This window comes from Dipteris shenzhenensis, chromosome 25 (genome assembly GCF_047967505.1).
Source record: "Dipteris shenzhenensis isolate YYH24624 ecotype China chromosome 25, Dip_SZ_1.0, whole genome shotgun sequence".
In the NCBI taxonomy this organism is placed as follows: Eukaryota; Viridiplantae; Streptophyta; class Polypodiopsida; order Gleicheniales; family Dipteridaceae; genus Dipteris; species Dipteris shenzhenensis.
This window is the reverse complement of record NC_141620.1, coordinates 48,464,027-48,477,397: the sequence shown is the minus strand read 5'-3', so window position 1 is coordinate 48,477,397 and position 13,371 is coordinate 48,464,027. Positions and strand designations below refer to the sequence as shown.

General features: G+C 40.3%; 1 protein-coding gene across 1 annotated transcript in view; it reads left to right on the top strand.

Moving 5' to 3' along the window:
* Positions 1-2,779, top strand: part of APG9 (autophagy 9 (APG9)) — a 29,032-nt gene extending 26,253 nt beyond the window's left edge. The window contains exons 9-12 of the mRNA XM_087396570.1: positions 801-871; positions 1,064-1,174; positions 1,284-2,230; positions 2,316-2,779. Of these exons, the coding sequence (XP_087252696.1) occupies positions 801-871; positions 1,064-1,174; positions 1,284-2,181 (1,080 nt within the window). The 3' untranslated portion in view covers positions 2,182-2,230; positions 2,316-2,779. The remainder of the gene's footprint in view (positions 1-800; positions 872-1,063; positions 1,175-1,283; positions 2,231-2,315) is intronic.
* The last annotated feature ends 10,592 nt before the right edge of the window (positions 2,780-13,371 follow it).

Sequence of the window (13,371 nt, the reverse complement as noted above, 5' to 3'; positions counted from 1 at the left end):
TGAGATTGAAACCGCACTATGTTATGTTTTTAGAGGATGAGTTTGGGCATGTTCCTGGATTCATCTAGATATATATACATTGCAGGCATTAGTATTTTGCTTTTGGATACAGTCCTTTTTTGCTTATGTTCAGGCACCTTTCAAAATGAGTTCCAAATAACAGTTCTGGACTCGACTCGCGAGACCCACGAGGGGACATGGCTCTAGGCAGTAGGAGATTACACATTTCTTCACAAAGAAGCAGCAGTTGGAAGACGTCAAGGCGAGACTTTGACTGCCCGGCACGCTAGGTCAGTAGTAGACTAGATACATGGAACCACCTTGCGGCATCTCGACAAGGACACCAGCAGCAGATTTTGGACTTACTCTAGAGACACCAGAGGTCTTGGTCAAATGACCCATGTGAAGCTTAGACTACTACGACCAATGCATGACAGGAGACATGATAGAGATACTCCCAAGACATGGAGTTTCTTCTTTGGTTCATGTTGGTCAGCATCTGAGTTCATTAGTAGTTTTCTTGAAGGTGTGATAGACACCTCTACTTCCCCCCACGGGGCTCATGTTGATTCCAGTGTTCTTCTGTCTCATAGGCTTTTTTGGCCTTCCCTAGAATTGTTTACCCCCTGGAATCGGTGCGGAAAAAACCATACTCCCCTCCCCTTCTTTATCTTTTTCTCTTTCCTACCTTCATTTCCTCAATTTATAAGATGGAATATATAAGTCTTTTGAAATGCTCATGATATGGTAAAGATGTTAAGGACTGTAGGGTCTCAAATGAGCTTCCATGGTGCATGCAGTATGTCAAGGATGTGCTGCAGTTTGTAAGGGACTTCACTGTACACATTGAAGGAGTCGGTGATGTTTGCAGGTATCTAAGATTTAATAATTTCAGGTGTTTTGGCTATATTGTGCTTTCTTTTTTATTGGATTCCCACTGAGCAATATTACATTTCAGGTAAGAGCCAGGTTGTTGTGGTTTGTCCTACTTTGTCTTAGTATTTAGGACTAATTTTTGTCTTGTGGACAAAGATCACTTATAGTTTTCTGTTCTCCTATGTAGCCTCAGCGTATTTGACTTTGAACACCATGGAAATAGCAAGTATGGATCACCTTTTCATACAAGTAAAGAGAGGAGAAGTTGCCAGGGAAAAATGGAGAAGTCATTTTTAAGGTAATGTGTGAAGGGCTTTGTTTCTTGGGGTCTACCATGGACAAATATGGAATTGGTTTATTGGTATTTTAATTGTTGTTAATATTATAGGTATTGCTTTTGATGGCAGCTTCCAAAGCAGCTATCCCAATTGGGAACCAGATTTGAATGGAAAGCAAGTTCTCTCCATCTTGGCAGACTTCCAATTCGATAGCATCGATCCCCAAATGACAGATATTTCTCGATCGTTTCAGTATGCCAGACCATTGGCGTCGAGGCTAGAGAACAGCTTGTACTCGGTGTTCATGCAACCTGGTTTCCGGTGGCCAGTACCCTACACTACTAGTGTTCAAGAGGTGGACCTTTCAGGTCAATCTGTTCAAAACAGGGACAAAGTGTCACCATGGGGAAGTAAGCTTGTACAAGATCAGCTATACTGGCTTGTGGATCGGTTTTATACCTCTAGAGTTTCTCAAAATGGCAGTAGAAATGCCAATGATCTTGAAAAACACACACTTGGAAGTCAAAATATGGAGTATACTCCCTCTTACCATGCTGGGTCATCACATACTGTTGGCTTGAGTAGTATTTGTGCAGGAAACAGCCGCGAGTGTGTAGACAGTAACATTGAAGCATCAGACCATGCGGTTTGTGATCAATTGTTCAGGGATGACAGAAACATTGCAGGGCAGACCTCTCTCTGCATTCCTTCAAAGCAGGATGAGGGAAGTCAGTGGTGGGTGCAGCCAGGGCAGCCATCCTCCTTGTCTCATGGAAGCTTTCTAGAACCTCCTGTGTTTGGGGCTGGGCACTTTGCTGGAAGCAGTTATGATTCCTCTCTTGATAGCGAAGACGATCAGGAAAGACCTTGGGACTCACTGCGTTCCCGAAAAGCATACACGAGTAGTATCTTTGAAGACAAAGTCTCTGGGTTTGATCTTCCATTTGGTGATTTGTATTACCAGTCATCGGGTCATAAGGATGAGGACATTAGATATCTGCACAATGAAGGTGGCAGTCACTCATAGCACAATTATCGAGGAGTTGGAAATCGGAAATGCCTCTTAAACACCTTAGGTAATGGGTGTATCTAAACAAAGCGTTTTACTCAGATAAAAACAGCTCTTAATGCAGGTGTTTAATGTTTGTTGGTTGTGTGCAGGGTATGTTCATAAAATTCTTTTGCACCCACTCAAAAGGCAGTTTCCTAAAGTAAGAGTGGGTCTGACACATGATCGGAGGAATTCCCTATCTGTGCTGATTATCTTTTCCTGTTTGTACTATAACTATAAACCAAAAGAATTGGTGGACTTCAAATATATCTGGTCAAGATAAGGAGGTCTATTTGATCATTATTATTGAATTATTGAAGAGCCCCTACTGGAAGTTGGGCTTTGTTGCAATGTGTACATAAAACATCTTTTGATTGTGCATATCTCATGATCAGCCCATCTTTTGGGCTTCATTTTTTGAGGCCTTGGAAAAATCTACATTTGAAACAAGTACCACTGCCAGCACACACCCTTCATTCAATAAAGCAAATGCTAAAGTGCCTCATATGTAGATTACAGTCTTTTGAAAAAAATGCCACTGCCAGCACACACCCTTCATTGAATAAAGCAAATGCTAAAGTGCCTCAAATGTAGATTAGTCTTTTCACTGCAGTGGGAATAAATAATCTTTATGCAAAATTTTGAGAGGGCATCGTCTGCGAGCGGGAGATTCACCAAGCTTTTTCATGAGGAGAAGGGACGCTTTTTCTTTGGTATACGAAGGGAACCAGGAAGCCTATGTGACAGGGAGCATACATGCAAATAGCTTGTATCTGATGGATTCACATGAGACATCCATGTTTGATTAGTCAAGATTTTATAGTCTTTTTTGGTAACCCATGTATTCTCGAACTTGAAATGCAAACTAATACGCGTATATCCCCCCATTTTTTCTTTTTATAAACAATCAACATTTTACATGCTGTCCATTATTAGTTGTGTATGGAAAGCAACACTTATTAAGCTAACCAATATTCCTTACCATGCCTCTTCTAATCCAAGAGTCTCAATCATATGATCTACAAACGCCTAACTTTTATCTGCCACTTGAGAACCCTTCCTTGTAGGACTATCAAGTAGCTCAAGCCATTTGCCCTTCTCTTCCTCCACTCCTCCCTCCTTCCCCTTCTCTAATTTAGAATGTTCTCCCCGTAACTTATTCCTCTCCTTTAAGAGCACATCTTCCTTCCTTTGGGCTCGTGGTTGTCGCTAATGCTCCCTTTTGGTCAAGACTATGTGTTAAAAAAAAAGGTCGGCTATTTCTTATCATCTTATATGAATTTATACTTTTAATTATTCAAACGAGGGCACATGCCTATGCATGCACATAGTGTGGATAGAGAGGTGGGGTGCGTCCTCCCAAATTTTATTAAGCATAGAGAATAGGTCCTTTGTTTGGTGTCGTGGATGCCTTGTAATTTAGAACAAGGTGTCACTTTTCGATGAGAAATACTAAGTCTCACAAGTAGGATTTGACCTAGTGTCAGATGAATTATTATTATTTTGGTTGTCATGTGATATTCACAATTGTTTGATCAGCTAGAAAAGTTAGTTAATCAAGGATTGTTACACCAACACAGGTTACAATCATTAAGAACACCTACACGTCGTACTTTCATAGTTTGTCTTGAGTTTTATTTTAAAGACCTTACCATGGATCAAAGTCTTTTGCCCCAGTATTATCATAAACATATGTTGTCACGAGAGCTTTTGTTCTTAATGATTGTAACCAAAGTTGAATAGATTAAAGACGATTCAAAGCAAGAAACTACAACCTATGATGCGAACACAACCAAAGTAACAGCAAAAGACCCAACAAAGTAACAATCTAACAAACAATACAATCTCACACAGTACAAAACATAGGACACTCAACATGCTAATAAGCATGCACATTTGTGTGACAAACGCAAACTAGCTAAAACTTAGAGCAAGCAAATAATTCAGGAGTACAGCATGGAACCAGGTGCATTAACATGCAGAGTCCTCATAGACAAAAACACTCATGCTCTAATAGAAGTAACAAAGCCTACCCATGACGACCCAGACTTGATGGAGGGTCCAACTTAATCAATGTTGACAAGAAAGACACCACAAAAAATGCCCCATGCTACAACCTAACAAAGTTCGATGAAACAAATAGACACAACTAACCACTTGGCAATAAATGCGATAAAGACAATACACAGGCCTCTCTTGCAAAACACAAGAAAAGCTCACACAACACTCATCAACCAAACTAACAACACACAAAAGCAACAAGCTTTCATAGTAGACACAACATTGAGGAAACATGTGTCAGGATGTGTTTCTTTTGCATACTCAAATTGTTCCCAAATGCTAATAATGGCTTCTAGAAGATGTATGCCTTTAACAAATCCTTTTGTCCCTATAGGATTCACGTATCCATTCTTTTCTGAATCCTTAAAGCTAGTGCTCTTGCAAAAATTTTACAGCTACAATTGACCATAGTGAGAGGTCTGCAAATTTTGAGCTCCTCTTTATTGCCTTCTTTGGGGATTAGCTTAATAATGCCACCATTTATATGACAAGGCAACTATTACTCAAAGACTATCCTACCAAATGGTCAAATAGTAGGTGCCTACTAGCTCCCAAAATACCTTATAAAACTGAATAGGGAGCCCATCCTCCCAAGGTATCTCACCATTAGCATTGAAACCTACTACCTCTTTTAACTCTTTTAGATTTAAATGGGTTTCAATGTAAAAGTTATCAATGTTTAGAACTCGTTTAGAACAATTCTTGCTTTTGCTTGTTAGCATGTTCCTTTGGCTCTTCTCCTCACATCAGCATTGGTCTCCACAAAAGTAGATAGAAGATTCTTAAAATGTTGCAAAATTGTTTGTTTATTTTGTTTAGAGGAGGAGGCAAGGGTTGCATCACTTCTCTTGAGTAAGGGGATGTCCTCATTGACCCTTTTCTTTCTATTAGTTTGAAGGTCACTTTCGTTAGTCTATCAATCTTTCCTACCCACCATTATGTGAAATAGAACTTGATCTCATTCATCCTAAATTGTTCGTGGATCCTCACCTCTGTCTTAGCATTATGAACTGATCAAAAGCTAGGATATCACCTTGTTTGTCTGTTGATTCTAAACCTTCAATTTGAATTCTTATGGAATCCATTCCTTTTTCTCTTATTTTTGGCTCTATTTTGCCTTGCTCTCTTAAGAAAATTTTGAGTGTTCTCAGCTATTTCTTTCCCTTTGTCATAGGTCCGTACTCAATAAAGGTTGATATCCACACCCCAGTGACCTACTCTTGAATATTCTTCACCTAAATGAAGTTGGGATTAGGGTTAAACCAAGAAGGAGATATTTTTCCCAACCCGAAATCATACGTGGTTAGGAGAGGTTTATGATCTGAGAGGGGGAGGGAAGAGAAGTTTGAGTGGAGATACTGATTGCTTTGGAGAAAATTTCTTGGGATAAATATAGTCCGTCAAGTCTACCCCCCCTTCTATACTCCCCTAATTGTTTGTTACACTAAGTAGAAATCCTAGGTGTGCCAACATGTACTACATGATGAGCTTCCTTTAAGTTTTCCTAGGCTTGAATATCCTTCCCTTCGGTAGTTGATCCTTTATCCACCCATATGTTAGCTTTATCTAGCAGCATATCAAAGTCACACAAAAAAATGACATTACCTCCTAGATTTGAGATAGCCTTCCAAGTTTGTAATCTACTTTATGATCCTAAAGGAGCCTAAACTAAGGCTATGGTGAAATGTGTATCCTTAGTATAGCACTACATGGCCACCCATCTCTCATCAACATCACTCTAAGACCTAGTACAACCACCTTGATAGTGGGTTATAATACCTAGGGTAGTGCCTCCTTTGCCTTCTTCATGGTTGGTTAAAGCCCACTCTTTTTCTTTGAGCTAATGTCTTGTCTATAGCATTTACTTCTAAGAGAGCAAGGAAATTCGGGGAGAGAGACTTAGCTCTCAACCAATAGGATAGTTCATACCCCCTTGAAGGACCGTAACACCACAAACATTAAGGGTAAGGAAAGAATCCTTGCTCAAAATGAAAATATAAAATATAGGTATACTTACCATTCTTGGTCATTCCTTTCTTTGTCTTGGGCACCAGCTGGTTGAGTAGCCTCAAAACTTAATAATCTTCTTTTATTATGGATTGTTGCTAAAGCTTTTGCCTAAATTATAAGATGGAGCTAATGGTTTATGAGAAGGTTTTGGCTTGTTTTTTATTTAATGTCAATTCTTTACTATGTGATTTGAGAGATCATATAAGAAGCAAGAGTTTGGTAGATTCTTGTACAACGGTCATTGTACCTTAAATACTTTCCCATTTCTATTTAAAAGAACAAGGGTACTAGGTAAGCCTTCAGTTAGATTGTTGAAAATGGTTTGATGGCTCAAAAGCATCTTTCAAACTAGATTCCATAGTGTAAGATTCATCGAATCTATGAAAATGGAACTAAATGAATACATGGTGGTCCAAAACTAGTATCGCACAAGGCGTGGTTCAAACTAGTTGGTGGCATCGAGCTAGAGCAAGGTACTTCGCGTCCGTTTTAATTAGTACTTGAGACCCGTTTTAATTAGTTGTTCACATTCATGCAATTGTAAAATTCTCTGATAAAACAATACCTTTTTAATGCTCTCAAAAAAAAAAAATGATGCAATTTTGTTTATGTATTATCTATATCAAGGTTCACATTTATGTAATTGCAAAATTAGGTGATAGGAGAAGACCCTTTTTTTGTATCCACAACAAAAAATGATTGAGTAGTGTTTATGTTTCATCTATATTAAGGTGCACATTTATGTATCATTCGATGACCCCGGGTTCGCTTGAAGGTTTTTGTATTCTTCGTTCATCCACGATTTTATGAATTTTTAAAGAATAAGTAAAATTATGGAAATGAGAAATGACATAGGGTCCATTAGGACCCGTTCCTCCGTGCAAAACTCAGGGATGATGTTTTACTATTGATTTTGTGTGTGTGTCTTTTGGGCATTGAATACATGAGTAAGGATATGCTCACAAGAGCTCATAATTTATCATTTCTATACAGTCTATATAATGTTGTCATCATCCTTTGATCTTGCATCCAACTTGGTTATCTTCTTTGCTGACGTCGAGCGTTCACTCGCATTGAGAACATGCATCAAAAGAGAAGAACCGTCAATATAGAAATTTAATTGATTTAGAAAATATACCTTTTCATTTTGCAAGTAATATAAATATAAATATAAATAAAGTCAATATAGCCACATAGTGTGTGGTTGGAGAGGCGATGCCCTTCCTCTCCAAGAGCTATAAAAACTAGGAATGGGCCCTTCCCTCGTGCTAATGATCCATCGGTCCATCGGTTTTGGTCCAGTGGTTTTGAATAATGTAATAGTTCATAAAAGAAGATTACCTTCTCGAAGGTTTGTCAGGCGGCAAGAGTGCATGACAAAATGTTGTGAGACAGGGCCAATGATCTCCACATATGTATTCTTAGTGGTACCAGCAAGCTTCCTAGGCATTTACAGCTTCGCTCCCCAGATCAAAAGATGTGGCTTCGACAAAGTCCTCTCTCAGTAGGATAATAAAGAATAGCTAATACCTAGGAATATACCCATCTAATTACCTGTCTCTTCTTGTCAGTCGAGCACCCATTTCTCTGTTGCTTTCAATGGGAGCTCCGTCTAGGCTATTGGACACCCATGCGCATTGATGCCAAGTACTTTGAAGGTGAACTCTGCATTTCCTTACAATTGCATTTTCTATCTTGGCAATGCATCTTCCCTTAACATTTGTACGGCAATATATGGATATGTATGGACTGCTCTTGAGTGTTGTTGCTATTCCCATGGGAGAAATTTGCAATGCTCTCAAAGACAGGCATGGTAGTGCCTCATATTTTAGAAATTGCAGTGCTAATTAAATAGAAATATTCGCAAAAAATTGAGTTTGGCAAGAATTGCATCAGCCAGTTCGACCATAGCATGTGTGTTGGGACAAGGATGGCAATCTCTTCTGGTGCCACATATGCCTGTGTTAGAACCGGCCACATCAGTCAAGATTGACTTTTCATGCCCTTCTACATCTGAGGCAATGCTAACATTTCCACTAATTACATGATCATGATTCACAACTATTCTCTGGTTTCATGTTCTCGAGTGCGGATCCAATTCGGTGGCATGGGAGGACATCTCGTGTATCGATCCTGCCAAGTCTTGAGAATCCAATGCCATTGCATCGCCTTGAATCTCCTACACACTATCAACATCAGGAAAGGAGACTCCATCTATCACTCTATTGAACTCCTCACCTTCCCCTTTAGAATCAACATTATCACACATTCCTTCTGGAGATACCCATTGGATTTCTCCGTAAATTCCAGGGTCACCATGACGAGTTCCTGATTGTTCCTCCTTCCAAATTGCTCCTTCTAGTCTCTCAAAAAGCTCTTTCTTGACCCCTTTCAAATTTTGTAGTGTTGCCTATGCGGTGGTATATCGAGTCTCATGCAGCAACTACAAGTGACAGCGAGCTTCTTAAAGGACGGGAGTACAGTGGGCTGCTCAGGGTAGCAGCAGATTCACAAAGATAGATTTTCTAGGCCCATGGATGTTAAGAGGGTGGAAATCATGCACAAGCTTCGACCATCTTCTGGAGGAGAGCTCGGGAATGGAAGAAACGAAGCACACACGTCGATGGTGTTCAACAACAGAAATAGATTAACAAAGCCCAGCATAGAGCCTGCACACAATTTGAGCAACACAACCAAAGGCACACGAAGTCTTGGTAGGATGTGCAAAGTTTAGATTTGAAAGTGCGAGCAGCATTAATTTTCGCCAGCCTAGATGAGTTTGAAGGAAACCAAGAGCCTTGGCACAATTTCAACAAAGGAAGCATGAAGTTCGCGTAGTTGTGGATGTGCAAGTGTTGGATTCAAGTGCGCCACTACCGAAAACCCAAAAAACGAGACAAGGATACTGACTTGAAGTGCATCGCAATTAGGATGCACCAAACCAGGGACTCAAGAGGAGACAAAGCAAGTTAGATAGGTATAGTGCAGTGAATCCAAGTTGGGAATAGAAGGGGAAACAATCAAAATTGTTGTAGATTTCAATAGGTAGGCGCAAGCACCACCATAATAGCTAGAACGCAGAACTTGCATGCTTTAATTCCAGCTCTTTGTCTCTCTCTTTACGGCAGGCAGCCTAGGGAGATGTTTGGGTTTTCTCACACCCCCTTGAGCCAGGTGTCATGAATCTAAGCCCTTGATCTCCCTTGATTTTGTTTGATGTAAAAGCTAAGCCTTTGACTAAAGCACTAAAAGCATATAGGTGCTTTTCACAATAAAAAGACTATATAAACATTTCAAACCTATTCGATTTGAAGAGATGGTCTACTTGATTTGCAAGTTTGGGCTTATTTGGCATGTGAAGCTTTGGAGAGCCTCGCGATGACCTTATGCTCTACTCTCACAAGCCTAAGAGCTCGACTTAATATAGTGATCAAACTACCATTTTCCCGAGGTTAGAGAGGCACATAATGCTGGTTAAGTGGAGAGTGAGAATGTTACGTGCTCTACTTCAGACTTCCTCTAATGATAGTTTTCTTTTTGTGCTATCTAGAGTTTACTAAACGATCGGAGAATGTTGGAATCATCCCACTCAAGGACACACGCAGATCCTCTCAAGGTCACGTTGGTAATTTTTTTTGAAATTATTTCTCGCTGTTCGATTACGATTACGACTATTGACATTCAGGTAATATGCCACTTTCTTATCCATTTGCGAGACTTATCCTTGGCACTAATATTCTCGACGTTTATATTCTCGACATTATCTTAGCACCTATGGAGGGGCCCGTTGCCTCGGATTATAACTCTTTGGGGAAGAAAGAATGCTGCCTCCCCACCCACACACTGTGTGGTTATAATAATAATATATTATATATTATAATATAAATATTTTCAATTACTAGTCCATTCAAAATTTTTTGTTTTCAATATGAATTCTTACAACATTCCTCTCATTTAATGGATGTTATCAATGTGAGGGAGTAAGGAAATCCAAGATGGATGCAAGATTGAAGGATGACTACACCTTTATTCATATGGTTGTAGTCCATGTGACAATATCGTAAAAACTGCAAATAAAGATCAGTTATTGTATCGCCTTATTGATGTATTTGTTGGACTTTAGCTTCCAAAATATGGACATCACAAAATCAATAATCATTTGCAGGGAGGATTGGGTCCTAATGGACCCTGTGTCACGTCTCATGTCCACTATTTTACTCATTCTCTTTTTTCCTTAAACAATTGAAAAAATAGTATGATTCAGCTTCAATCTCAAGTTAGTAGTTACTTGCTCCATGATGGAAAGATTGCCTGCCACAAATCTAGTTGCCTGGGTTACAATGCCATATCCCAGATGGGAGAGATGCATGATTGCACCTAGTACTCGTCTTCAATCCAACACTTCAATCCAACAGTAGAACTGCAAGCTCTGGCAAACACCATAGCTGGTGTGCAGCCTTAAAGAGGCACTTTTTGATTTTTAATATTGGTACCAAATTTGGAGATTCCAAGCATATTTGGAGCCTTGGGCTTTATTTGAAGTGAAGGTGCCAAGTGGCTTCATTACATAGCCTAATAAAAAGCAAAAGATTAGCTTTTTATGCTTTACTCAAGCTTTGAGGATAAAATAAAACATCATTGGATCTTCATAAAGATCAATGGTTCAAATTTTGACAAGTGGCTTCATAGGAGCTCGAGAAATTCAAAACCTTCTATAGGCTGCCTTGTGTAAATATGAGTTTGAATTTGTAATCCTGGTAACCGAAACAATATAATTGGCAAGGTAAATGAAGCTTCCTTGGTCAAAAACTTGTTTGCCATAGAATGATGAGGAAGAAGTAATAGTTGCTCAGATCTATGAGTGAGTATGAAGTTAGTGGTGAAAAAGTGATGACACGAGAGTGTCCAGCTTAGAGGCAGAGGAAAATGAGACTCTGTGGGGTCAGCAGGAGCGGGTGTGGCAACTAGAGGTTGAGGTGGAGAGGGGTATATGGGGAAGACCCAGGATCCCAGAGAGGAAAGAAGCTACAAAATTTGCCCCACAAGGGAGATAGAAAATGGACAGCATGTACTCCTGATATGTAGAGCCTACTCACATATCAGAGAAGGCTATGGGGCAGAAGAGATCTAAAAAATCTGTTGGAGCTGCCAGATAAGAGCTAGAAAGCTACTTGAAAGAGATTCTGGAACATCACAACAAAGTACTGGGTCTAGCACACAGCTAGCTCAATAAGTACTCAACACATGACACGTTTGCAATACTTTCTCACTAGATATAAGGGATCACTATTAGTTAATCATGAAGGTTAACAGTCTGAATAGGAGGAGTTAAGGGTCTTTATAGTCCAAGCCCCCGCCCGCCCAACCCTCCATTTTTTCCCATTTGGCGGGTGGGGATCATTACACATCGCCCAAGCCCTTACAAAGTATGTGGCAAGGTATTGTAGGTTCAAGCCCCACCAACCTTGATGCAATAAATGCCTTCAACTATGTAAAACCCCCACCCATGCTTTTGGGCGAGGTCTTGGCTGCCTAACTTTGTCCACCCTCCTTTTTTGGTGGATCCAATAATCTCTTTCAATGTGGCACCACACCTCTGTAACAAAGGCTTGGCGGGTGGGGACTTGGGTGGTGTGTAAAGGCCCTAAGAGGAGTAGCCAAAGCGAGCTCCATACTTCACTCTTACACACTATATCAAAATTTTGCCCAATTCTCTTCTCAATTCCTTAGCTCTCAATTACTTCTTTCTATGATTTTAAGCTTCCTTTTGAAGTCAACAATCAATATAGCACGAATCATTAGATTCTCCAAAGAACTCTTTGTCGATACTTTTCCCAAATTAGTTGATGAAGCTGATGGAATCTTATAAGTGACAAATATTGCTCTTATAGTTTGACTCCTCTCTAGTATAGATAATCAAATGAGGGAAATGGCACACCCTTATCCAGAGAGTACCAAGGAGATTCACTGCCGTAACTCTGAGATTAGAAAGAATAGTGTTGCCAATGAACATGTTTGATAAGGTGATATACATGGCACCCAATCAAGTTTTGAAAGGTTATGCTAGATATAGAAGACCACAGTGGCATGGTGCAGTCTCATAGTCACAAACGTGCTCACTTGAGACCTGACAACCTTCATCACAGAAATAAGATTTTGGGATGGCGTATCTTAGTGTGAAGGCAATCGAGCCTTACATTGGTGGGCACATTGCACTGTTGTTGCACGATGGTAATAGAGGTGCATGTGCCCATGGAAACAAAGTGCTATATGAAGCTTAATGTAGTGCAGACTCGGAAAGTGAACAATATAGGCATGAGTTTGGTCTTTGTTGCTTTGGTTTTGCCTTTGGTCAGGCTTCTCAGAGAGCCAGGAAGGAGGCAGTGAAGGTGTAGGGAATCGGCTCCGGGAGGCAATTCTCGAGAGGAAACTGGGGTCTCACCTGGTAATCGGTTGGAGGCCGGAAGCCTGTTGCCCTGGTTTCCTAAAATTGGTGCCAATTTCCTAAGATCGGCGATCGGGCCGGATTCCCAACCGTCAATAGCATGGGGAGGGGGAATAAGTACACATGTCATGTGATGGTTGGTGTAGATGCAGATGTTGGACACGTGTCGACGCATGTGGCGTTGGTTTGGGGCATTTCATTATTGCGATCTTTCATGGCCATTGGATTGATCTTTGATCCAATGGATGAGACTAGGCATAACTGGGATGTAGCATGTGCCATTGGATGAATTCAAGATTGTATGGTCGAGATTGAAACAAGATGAATGCTCATAAAGCATTCATAAGGCCTGCCTCAAATGCGCAGCTTGGAAAAGAGAGAGAGAGAGAGAGAGAGAGAGAGAGAGAGAGAGAGAGAGAGAGACAGAGAGAGAGAGATGACTTGGATGTGCAACACGGAGAAGAGGGAGAGAGAGAGAGAGAGAGAGAGAGAGAGAGAGAGAGAGAGGGGGGGAGGGGGGCCTTGGCTTAAAATAGAAAGAGAGAGAAAGAGGGAGGAATAGCTGGAGATCACTTGCCCTCAATCAATAAAAAAAAACAAAAACAGGCAAGTGGACCAATAAAAAATTCACTAATAAAAACTTTAAAAAA